The sequence below is a fragment of the Mizuhopecten yessoensis genome, unplaced genomic scaffold (assembly GCF_002113885.1).
Source record: "Mizuhopecten yessoensis strain PY_sf001 unplaced genomic scaffold, ASM211388v2 scaffold10951, whole genome shotgun sequence".
NCBI lineage: Eukaryota > Metazoa > Mollusca > Bivalvia > Pectinida > Pectinidae > Mizuhopecten > Mizuhopecten yessoensis.
In genome coordinates, this window is record NW_018408803.1 from 504,547 (window position 1) to 516,547 (window position 12,001).

A 12,001-nucleotide genomic window follows, 5' to 3' on the forward strand; every position below is an offset into this window, starting at 1 on the left:
CATTTCAATTTCTATCATAATAGTAAAATCTCAAATCCACCTATATTTTTTTCCTCTACATGTATTTGTGCGATATGGAGCTTGTGATACACAATTGTACAATAACATGCTAGATAATTTGCACTATAATACATTTCAAATCTTTGAATTGGGCTATGATTAAAAACAAAACAAAACATTTTCCCCAAAATCAGAGGCAGTTACGGTTTAAGAAAACAATCATTTTTTCATGATTATTATTGAATGAAAAAATATATACAAAAGTATTTTTTAAACTAGATTCACATCTGACTTTGAACATCTCCACACAAGCAAGTTAACCCTTTCACCACTGTATACGATAATGGACTCATCCAGTTGAACGTACGGTAGAGTCTACTCAAGTTACCTAGGGGTGAAAGGGTTAGAGCTTCTGGTCAGGAAATACAGTTTACTTCTAACTATACAAGTTACCTCCCTTGTAACATTTTTTTTCTCCATCAAATAATGGCACTTTAGAAAAAAAGGGAAATTATTTTAATTAATTCAAATTCTAAACTGAAATACATAGAAATATCTTTAATGAAACTGTTTTAAAAATATTTCAAGGTTGTTAAATTAAAAAAAAAATTGTAAGCAACACCTTTTATAACACTATACAGAATAGAAGCAATTTGTACAGTTTAAAGAATCTGTCTTTTGAAAATGGAATATACAGATGTGAAATTGTATTTGTAGATATGTATATACTTACATATGTGATGAAACGTATTCAACAATATACTCAAAACAAAAGCCTATTATCTATCATAATGAAGTTCATTTCATGATACATAATGTTATGATGAAAATCCTGTGACATATTTCCTCCTAGATAGACTTTTTGGGCTCTCACATTCAGATTTTTTATTTATTTTTCGCAATGAACCTTTTTCAGAATCTGGTTCTTATTAATCTCAGAATGTTGAAATGCAATTTCTTTTTTCTCCTAAATGTAAAAAAAATATTGGAATATTTTCAACAAAACTTGTGTAAAATTGCCCCCAAAATGCGAAGTCATTGTCTTATAACCATTTCTCATCAACGCAGTGCATGTGGCAGAGGAGAACAAAACAATGTATGTTCAAATAATAACTTGTACAATTTGAACTAGCATCAACAAAAGTATGTGGTTTTTGTAAACAGTATTATACAAGTAATGATATATATACAATTATTTTTTCTATATCAAAATCATAACATAAAACTTCTATATATTTGATATATTTGTACACTCTCGATATATATATATATAAAATCATATCATACACTTATTAATTCACTTTTCCAAATAAAATTGTTACACATACTGAACAAAAAACATCTGTAAGCAGTCAAGGGGGTTTAACTCCTTTGCCCCTGAAGACACATTTGAACTCTTCCAATTCAAAGGTTGGAATAGTTCATTATGAAATTTCAGAGGTGAATTTGTTTAAACCCGGTTAAGTATCATACACACATTCTACCTATAACAAAGGTTATTGCTGAATTTCATTGAACAAAACGTTACGCAGGCAACAATCCAACCGGATCTGTTCAATTGTTGTTTCTGCGACGATAAACACATACAACTATTTAGGTACTCTCATAACAATACACCATTTACCAATTTCGGACTAATGTCTCTTTAGATAGGGTATACGTAGATTGCACGAGGAAATGTCTTGAATCTTGCATTCAGGAAAAAAATAGTTTTCTAGAAATAACGTTCATATTGTATATGTAAAATTTACTATTTCAGTCTTTTATTTCTTACGTTGCAGTGTTGGACATGTCTATTTAATACTGTATCACCAATACAAAATATTCTATATCTATACAGTTGTTTTACTTTTCAGAAATTTCGAAAAAAGAAATTGACAACAGAATTTGTTTGAGCAAGACCAATTTTTGCAGGTTGGTTGGTCAGTTTATCGCGGACATTTGATTTGTTTTAAACCACAAATAACGAAAAATCAGGAAAGCAAATATATTTTGAGTGATAATGTAGACACACAAAATACCTTGTGAACAACCGTCCATTTTAATCGAATGTTTAGAATTTCTTTTTATATGGTCTCAACTAGCTTCATCAGTTGGAAGGTTTCATAGGCTTTGTGTTTAGCTCTTTCAAAGCATTTGTGTTTTTATGGGTTTAATCCTTTCACCACTGTAGACCATAATGGACTCATCCAGATCAATGTATGGAAGAGTCTACTTGTTTACCTGGGGGTGAAAGGGTTAAAAACTTGTATCTGGCTGTGATTATAACATCAGCAGAACATCCACGAAATTAAACCACCACATATTTTCAAAGTTTGGTTTCGAAATAAGAACCAAGCATTTCTTGCATCTGATTTCTTGACAGTAAAATGAGGGAAGTGACATTGTGAAGTTATCATGAAGATGAAATATAGGTAAAACAGGGAAAGCTAAACACAGCATCATTCAAAGTGTATTGGGTCTGGAAGTAATAAGAGTGTTATATCCTCACCTCACTGATTCCACACTTGTAAACATATTTTTTGTGAAAAATGTCCTCTCATTCCTTCGTCCACAATAATTCTACATATATTTCTACTTTGAATACCACAGGGTTAGTGGACTAAACATTCACACAAAACCTCAACTGGAAAAACTGTTTTGTCTAGAAATTAATACCTTGAACAAATAATAAATGCAAACAAGTCATAAGATCTAAAACAGTGACTCTGTAAAGTCTGTTCTTTACAGAGGCGTATTCTACCTGTGTTAAAGTTCTCCCTAATCCACCGACCGGTTTCTCGTCACACAAGGCAAAAACCATTACCTGTATATAATGATTCCATGCCTTAACCCTTTTACCACTGTACTGTCTGTAGACCATAATGGACTCTTCCAGATTAATGCATGGTAGAGTTCACTCAAGTTGCATAGGGGTGATAGGGTTAACTTATCCACCCCTGAAATTTCCTAATGAACTATTCCAACCTTTGAACTTGAAGAGTTTAAATGGGTCTTCAGGGATGAATGAGTTGAATAGGTCCACTATAATACAGACAGGTTGTTCAGCAGATGTCTTTACGAGCGTGTCTTTATCCCTCATCCCTTTTTGACCGAGATAACGAGGACGGTAAGGTCATTATCTTTGTCTAACTGACCTGATATAGCTGACAGGAATTGACTGTTTCCTGATATGGTAGCCATTTGGGTTTTGTTGGGTGCCCGATCACCAACAATTTCCAAACCTACGCCTCATATGGGGCAATGGTAGGTGTCTTATCATCAACTCCTCCCTCTCCCTGACTTTGGTGGAGGGATGTCCTTTCACTCCATGGGCGACTCTGGTCCTGAATAATCCCCTTTGTCTTCATGCTCCTCCACCGATTCCTCTCCCTCACTTTCACTACCACCTTCCGACTCAGATTTTTCTGATTCTGACTTTTCCGACCCATCCATGTTATTCTGTTCCTCTTCATCTCCAGATTTAGTCTCATTTTCTACCTCCTCAACTTCTTGTTCCATTTCTGCCTCTGGTTCCAAATGCTCTTCTTCTTCAATTTCTGGTTCTTCTTCAACTTCCCGTTCATCTTCATTTTCCTGTTCTTCTTCATTTTCTTGTCCTTCTTCATTTTCCTGTTCTTCTTCCCGTGCCCGTTTTGCTCGCAACCTCTCAGCTTTGGCTTCCGCCCTGGCAGCAGTGGCTGCTGCTTTTGCGACAGCTTTTGCCTCCCTCTTCTCGAGCCTGATTCTTGCCTTCTCTTCTCTCAACTTGGCCTTAGCCTCTTTTACCTTAGCCAAAGCAACAGCATTCTCCTCGGCATCGTGTTGAGATCTGGCCTCTTTCTCAGCTGCAAGCCTCGCCTGTTTGATGTGCACTCGTTTATTGTGGACACCAAGGTTTCCTTTCTGCCTGAAAGTCTTGCCGCATAAATCGCACTTGTAGGGTTTCTCGCCAGTGTGTAGTCTGCGATGTCGCTGGACGCTTTGTGCCAAGGTGAAGGTCTTGTTGCAGATTTCACACTTGTATGACCTCTCCTGGGTGTGGGTCTTGCTATGTCGGTAAAGGTTGGCTCCGTCTGCGAAACCTTTGCCACAGGTGGTGCAGATGTACGGCTTTTCGCCGGTGTGGATCCTACGATGAGTTTGCAAGTTGTACAGCAAATTGAAACTCTTTCCGCATGTCTCACATTTGTATGGTTTTTCGCCGGTGTGAGTCCTGCGATGGCGCTGCATGTCCCCAGTCTGGTTGAAGCCCTTACCACAGAGGTCACACTTGTACCCGTACTCCCCGGTGTGGGTACGAAGGTGGGTCAGTAGGGTATAGGGCATGTTGAATCCTTTCTTACACACGATGCAGTTGTATGGTTTCTCCCCAGTGTGGGTCATCATGTGCCGTTGCAGCTTGTTCATGTCCTTGGAGCGCTTCCCGCAGACACCACAGGTGTTTGGTTTTTCACCCGTGTGGGTCAGAAAGTGGATCTGCAGATTGGTGATCTCATTTTTGAAATCCTGACCGCAGACATAACATTTCAATGGTTTCTTTTCCTCGCCCTCGTGGGTCTTCAGATGCTTGTGCAGTTGGTTTCGATTGATGAATCCATTTCCACAGATATCGCATTCATACGGCTTTTCGCCAGTGTGAATTCTGAGGTGGCGTTTCAGGATGGAAGCTTGTTTGAATCCTTTACAGCAAACGTTACACTTGTACGGCTTCTCACCTGTATGTGACTTCAGATGAATGGGCAGGTCGTGTGGCTGTCCGAAGCCCTTACCACATATCTCACACTTGTACGGCTTTCCATCATCTTCCTTTGACCCTTTCGGTTTCTTTGCAATTTTCTTCTTCCCCATTCCCTGGTGGGCTCCGTACTGATGGTCAGTCTGATTATAATTGTCTTTATCCGACTTGTCCGACTCCGAGCTCTGGGCTTGCTGAGTCGCACCGGAACCTCCGGGGAACACCGGCATTCCACAGACATCTGTAAGGTTTTGAAACTCGGGTGGTTTTTCCACTGACCGCATACCAAAGTTTGCAAGCTGTGCTGCAGCTTGGAAGAACTCCTGGCCATAGGCGTTGTGTCGATTGGGGTCCTTGTCCATTTCTTTATCGTTTTGTTTATCTCCGCCCGTAGGTTGCATCGCAAAATTACCCTGCAGAAAACTGCCCTGAATACCTCCCATACCACAAACTTCTGGTTCCTGGGGCCGCTCAGCAGAATGCATGCCAAAATTAGCAAGTTGAGTAGCTGCCTGAAAGAACTCGGGACCATATGAGTTCCTCTGATAGGGATCCATGGTCTCATTAGACTTCTGTGAATGTGCATCAGGCTGTTTTTCCGTCTGATTATGCATTCCAAAATTTGCAAGTTGCGTTGCTGCCTGAAAAAATTCCGGACCATATACGCTCCGCTTGTATCTGTCTTTGTATTCGTATGGTTTCCTGGTGTCTGGCATCCCTGGAGGTATATAGGGGTTGGGGATATGTCCACGATTATGTGCCGATTTGTCGGAACTGTTTGAATCCATGTCTTTGTCCATGACTTGTACGGAGTACTGGGTCGACGGAGGTCGGTTATTGTTCTTGTTCATGACATTTGTATCCTGACGAAGTCTGTCATCTGTCATGTTTGGAACAAATGGGTAACTTCCTAAATCAGACATCCTTGGGGCTGAGTACTGCGGCCCAACTCGTGAGTTGAGTTCATTGCCAAATCTCCCCTCGGACATATTCGCTACGGAATGTGGGTCGGCCATACGCCTGTCTGGCTGGAGATGCAGGGACGGGATGTCCATGACTGGATTGTTAGTCCTGGTCTCCTAGTAAATTGTCGTCAGATCTGGATTAGTGATGTGAGCTTGTCCCCACGGTGATAATATTATCTGAAAATAAAAGACAGAGTTTAAGAACCTTGGTAAAGTTTTCTTTAATATATTTTAGCAAAGATTTGAATCAACTTATCTTTAATATATAACAATAAAATAATCAGGGCATGATGAAGCCTCAACTTTAGAGATGAAACTAGTTGGTCAAATAAACTTTAAAACCCACTTTTAATATTGGTGATGCTTGAGTTTCTTCTAAAAATTACTAGAGTTTTTCATTAACTACTATTTTAAGTATTTTAGACAATAATTATTTGCACACGACAAATGGAGCTTATTATATATATTCTATTTATTGATACAATTGTACTAAGCAAAATTGTTTCATATATGGTACATGCAAGATAGTAAATTCATTTTCTGAATATGTAGGAATTCATTTTAAGAATGATTTTTATAAATGCAGGAAATACACGCCCACACTTTCTGAGGGGGGGGGGGGGGATTGGAATGGCCCATTTATCAATCATAAATAGCCTGAACAAGTGGAAGAACATGCCCATACTTTCTGAGGGTGGAGAAGTAGGGGGACATTTATCAATCATAAACAGCCTGAACAAGTATCTCTATCCCAGGGATATCTATTTACAAGGTAAGATAATTACGATACTAAGAAATCCAGCTCCAGTAAGACAGAGGCTGCTATCAGTGAAGTCTTTTCTTACTCACTGACTTTAGACATATTTTATTGTCAAAATGGGTACAAGGGATATATTGGCAAAAGATATTACAACTTATGGAGCCATCTCCTATCAACATTTCAATAACAAGTGATTACATAGACAATTACTAATAATACAAGTAATGGTAGGAAGTCAAAAACTACATATATACATGCATACATACATCTTAAAAATTCAAAATCTTTCGCTTGACTTAATAAAAAGTCTAATAAATAAATTACAATGATCATCCAAAGCTAGGTTTTGTCACCAAATAGTAGTAACCTCAACTTATTTGCATACATATCTTTTAAGTCTATGAAAACACAATCACTGCTCTATTATTTTGTGATATCACAACAGTGATCCAGACCTGTGGATCGCTCGCTGATAGATGACATGAAGGGTATCTCGGCTGGTGGGTAATAAGAAAACAGAAAAATATTCCATTCTAAAAATATCCACAAAATTTTAAGATCAGGCCAAATAAAAAAAAATGTTTGTTTCAGGCAATATGCCGAAAAAATAGGGTAGGTCGGCATGACAAATAATTTTATTTTACTGTTCATTTTTTATTTTCGTGAACTAATATTACGTTTTATTTCAAATTTTACAATGCATTTCAACCGATTACAATGGCAATTTATTTGTAAAAAATAAGGTCAGAATCCCACCAGTAGGTTATAAAATATCTCGGGTCGGCAGTAAAATCTAGGGTAGGTCGGGATACCTGAAACACAAATATTTTTTTTGGACTCAGCTTATGGCCATGCTTCAAATATTTTTATATTTCATCTGACGACTCTACCTCAAGTTTTAGGGATGGTTATTTTTAAAATAACAAGAGGCCCAATGGGCCTGCATCGCTCACCTGGTATAAATTTCACACTTGTAACCTTAAAAGTGATCTTAAATAAAGCTACAGGCAAAATAAAATATCAGTATTTATGATTAAAATTCATTCAAAAGATTTTTTTTTTTTAAACATTTCACCCCTGAGATTAAAAGTCGAACAAATTCATTATGTTGAAAATTTTTATTAGCCTTTCATCTCACGATGCAACTTGCAAAGTATCAACATCCTGGGACCCATGGTTATTCGGAAGAGGTCGTTTAAAGATTTTAAACAAATTTGACCCCTGTGACCTTGAATATAAGTCAAAGTCATTCACTTTAACAAACATAGTAGTCCTTGATCCCAGCATGCTACTGACTAAATATCAACATCCTGAGCCTTTTGGTTATTCAGAACAAGTTGTTTATTTTTTTTTATATTTTTAACATATTTGCTCCTTTTGACCTTGAATATGATTCAAGGTCATACATTTAAACAAACTTGGTAGCCCTTGATCCTAGTATGCTACTGACTAAATATCATCACCCTGGGTATTTTTGGTTATTCAGAAGAAGTTGTTTGAAGCTTTTAACATATTTGACCCCGCTGACCTTGAATATGGGTGAAGGTCATTCATTTGAACAAACTTTGTAGCCCTTCATCTCAGCATGCTACTGGCCAAATATCATCACCCTGTGCATTTTGGTTATTCAGAAGAAGTTGTTTAATGTTTTTCACATATTTGACCCCTGTGACCTTGAATATAGGTGAAGGTCATTCATTTGAACAATCTTAGTAGTCCTTCACCCAAGCATGCTACTGGCCAAATATCATCTCCCTGGGCAGTTTGGTCATCGAGAAGATGTTTAAAGTTTTTAACATATTTGACCCCTGTGACCTTGAAAATGGGCGAAGGTCACTAATTTTAACAAACTTTGTAGCCCTTCATCCCAGTTTGCTTCTGGCCAAATATCATCACCTTAGACCTATTGGTTAATAAGAAGAAGTCGTTTAAAATAAAATATTGACGCCGGACACCGTAGCGCCACGGCATAAGCTCACTTGGCACTTTGTGCCAGGTGAGCTAAAAATGAATGAAAATATCAGTGGTGGAGTCGTGTTTAAAAGGAAAAAAATAATTGCTGCAAATAATCATATGTGGCAGATTTTAATTGTACATTTAAGGATTAAGGCCGCCTTCTAGCCTCGAGCTAGAGGGAATTTCCCTTTAAACTCGGTGGTACAGCGTCCGACTAGGAACCAAGGAATTGTTGGTTCGATCCCCGGTGGTAACACATTATTCTCTTTCCTGTTACACATATATCAATTTGTATATGTACATCTACGCCATAACAAGTAATTGTTATTCTGGTTACAGCTCTCAAAATATAGAAATAAAGGTTGGGAACACTTTTCTTTTGCAAAATAGTTTAACATTAATTGTAATAGAAGTAAGTTTGAGAAAACAAATCTTTGCTTTTTAACATACATTCCAGATTATATGAAGGCCCCTTTGAATTCCCTTGGGTCAAAAGATGATCGATATGTTCTAAATTGTTTTGGATTATTGATTTACTTTGAAGTAATATTGAATATGAATGATGTATAAAAACATACATTAATCATCATTTTTGTACTGAAGATAGGGAATAAAACAATTAAAGGCAGACACCCTTAAGGGTTGTTAGCATGAAAAGGGAAAATTAAAAGTTATACAAGGAAATCTTATGGGGAGGTCTTTGTTTTAGTAATATAAAGGGGGGGGGGGGGGGGGGGGGGGTTAAGACCAATCTACAAAAAACTACCACAAAATTTATACAGGATAATTGAGACCATTATTATGCAAAGATAATATCAAATGTTAGCCAAGCCACCTGCTGTACTTGAGCTGAGGGCAAAATGATTTTGGACATAAATGTTCCGAATGTCCAGTTAAATTAGCCTAATAAATTACCTGCGAAGCATATTATCGGGATATAAAATAGTTTTAACATAATAATGTTTTAATGTTTTACTTGTATAAGAAACTTTTGAGATGTAGAATGATGAAAATGTCCAATCAACGAGTCAAACTTCCATCGGAAATATGTTAATAAAACGGCGATTCGGACAATTTCAATGGCTGGCCAATGAGTTCATAATTCTGGCTAATTCGTCATCAATATACATACATTTATTCACATACTACAGCAAAAAATACAAGTTAAATAACCAACAATCAAAAACGCGAAATGCATGCGACAAGCTTGCAATGTTAGAAGCGAAAAATTGTGTTTCAAAAGTCGAAGTTGGCATGGTTAGCTTAAGATTAGGGGGGAGGCCATTTGTTGGAATGCCCCACAAAAGGGACCATATGCTTTGACGCTTTAATCATAAAGCTGTTCAATTTAGGTTAAATACTACGCTGTTTGCAATATTATGCATCTTAAACTGACTATTTACAAATAAGATACTTACCATTTGGTATTAAAAACAGCTTCTTTAGTCTGTAATGAATGTGGCCCAATTCTCCGAACTAACAATGCACCTCTAATCGATCAACATCCGGTGTGACGACACCGTGCAGCTAAAACATGTTTGGACAGCGCGCAACCGACCGCAATACGAAAGAGCCGACCACGCAAGGTGTTTGGTGAATCCTCCAAAGATGTGACGGTATGAATCACTTCAAGATTATAAAACACAAGAAATGGAATCATTTTGTCAACAATTACATATTACAAGTGCTTTGAGTCTAAAATACTAGGGATTCTAATGATAGACCTCTACCAGTGAACAAATCCGTACTTGAGCAAAGCTAGCACTCGAATTTGATGTTGTGCAAGTAGTCCTATATTTGTACATGTAGTAGGCCTAGAATTGCAATCAAATGTTTATAGACAGGTGTCAAGCATCTGTGGATAGCATTGCCGAAGTCCAAATTTTTATTTTATTTTTACATAATGGTTATTAGGGATATAGGCATCCTCGATATCCAGGGGTTACGCTCACTTTCGCTCTCTGCACCCCTGGAATATGTCATAGCAACTATGCTACTGACCAATCGCTAAGCTGATACCTGTCCTTTGAAGATTACAAAGGAGCGACGCCCGACTTCAAAGCCTGTCAATTGTTACCGTTACGCGACCGCGAGATTCTTCTGATGTTCATCTTAAAGGTGCTGCACATGGAGCCTTCGATTTTGCGATGACATATTCCAGGGGTGCAGGGAGCGAACCCCTGGATATCGAGGATGGGATATAGGTGACACTATACCTTTTCACGTCCGATCGGGGAATCGAACCCCGGTCGCCTTGGTGAAAGGCAAGTGCGCTATCCACTGCACCACCATCAAAGACATCGGCAATATCACTAAGGTCTATCTAAAAATAAAGCGTCACAAGAATGGAATCTTGAGGAACCCATGCTTCGTTCAAACTTAATTGAGAATAAGAATCATTTAAGAAAACTGCCCCTTGAAACCCGATCAAAAGCCGTACAAAAAAGTACATTACATGCATGTTTTTTTTATTCTTCAAGAGCAACACAAGTGGTGATACATTTCAATGATCTGATATACAGTAGAATTTCTCCTGTGGTATAGACGATATCAACAGAACATCAGCACGTGCTTGTCGTCTCTCACTGTCAATCAAAAGCATAGATTCACATCGCCAGCCAATCAAAGCTGGACCCACGATTAAATGTACAAATTTTGTGAACATGTATGCATGTTCTTTTTAATAAAATAGTCCTCAATGTGTTTACAATGTGAACATATAGGCGTACATATACGAATGTAGTAGAACTATTTTCTTTAATGAAAACGGTAGGAAATGCCAAGGCGTCAATATATTATTTTTTATCTATATATCATCTTTATTTCCTCCAAATTTGAGAGCATGATACAATGATAGTACATGAATAATACCTTATTTACAAAATGACAATAATAGTGACATTCTTACAAGTTCACAAACGTATATACATATTGCTAAATATCAGTGATATAATACTGGTTTAAATAATACCTTGCCTATGTTCGATTTTTTTTACATTTTCCTTGCCTTAAAAAGGCAAGTATTTGTGAGACAAATTAATAATAATTATAATTATGTATATAAGTCAAACATTCTTTTTATCGCATAATCGGATTCTAGTCAAAATCTTCTAAACCAATTTCATTTACATAATAGGTCATTGGGCCTCCTAGTAACATGTGAATTACTGAATAGTCAGGCAGTGAATGCAGATATGAACTGAGTTCAATACTTGAAATGCAGGCAATTATACACCATAAATTTCCACGAAGATTTTCTGTTACAAAACAATGCAGAATCACACGTTTTTTGTTTAAAAATTAGCACGTTGCCGTAATAAAATTACTGAGGTCAGAATAAGTATGTTAAAATTGGCTACTTAAATACACACTTGGCCACTGATTTGTTTAGGTCCAGGGTGAGTCCAGGGATAAAGGTCATAGTTAAGGGGAACTGCACGTTTGCCTCAGTTTAGTATGTATAATATTCAACTTCCTTTCTCCAAAACTGACGTAGATAGGAGGGGATGGTTTTACATTTAAAGTAAGAGAGTTTTTAAATAAATGTATAGAAGGCAACGATCGCACTGATAGGTCTTACGAATTCCAGCAACGAAGAGTGGA

At 37.3% G+C, this 12,001-nt stretch overlaps 1 protein-coding gene across 1 annotated transcript; it reads right to left on the minus strand.

Moving 5' to 3' along the window:
• Positions 1-2,937: 2,937 nt before the first annotated feature.
• LOC110464006 (zinc finger protein 45-like) lies at positions 2,938-9,897 on the minus strand. The gene is made up of 2 exons (XM_021519009.1): positions 9,817-9,897; positions 2,938-5,859 (listed from the first exon to the last, which is right to left on the minus strand). The coding sequence occupies exon 2, from the start codon at positions 5,770-5,772 to the stop codon at positions 3,304-3,306; it is 2,469 nt and encodes an 822-aa protein (XP_021374684.1). The 5' UTR covers positions 5,773-5,859; positions 9,817-9,897; the 3' UTR covers positions 2,938-3,303.
• Between the last annotated feature and the right edge of the window lie 2,104 nt (positions 9,898-12,001).

Bases quoted from the DNA above. Each gene is read 5' to 3' on its own strand.
- LOC110464006 (XM_021519009.1), bottom strand. From the start codon at position 5,772: ATGGACATCCCGTCCCTGCATCTCCAGCCAGACAGGCGTATGGCCGAC.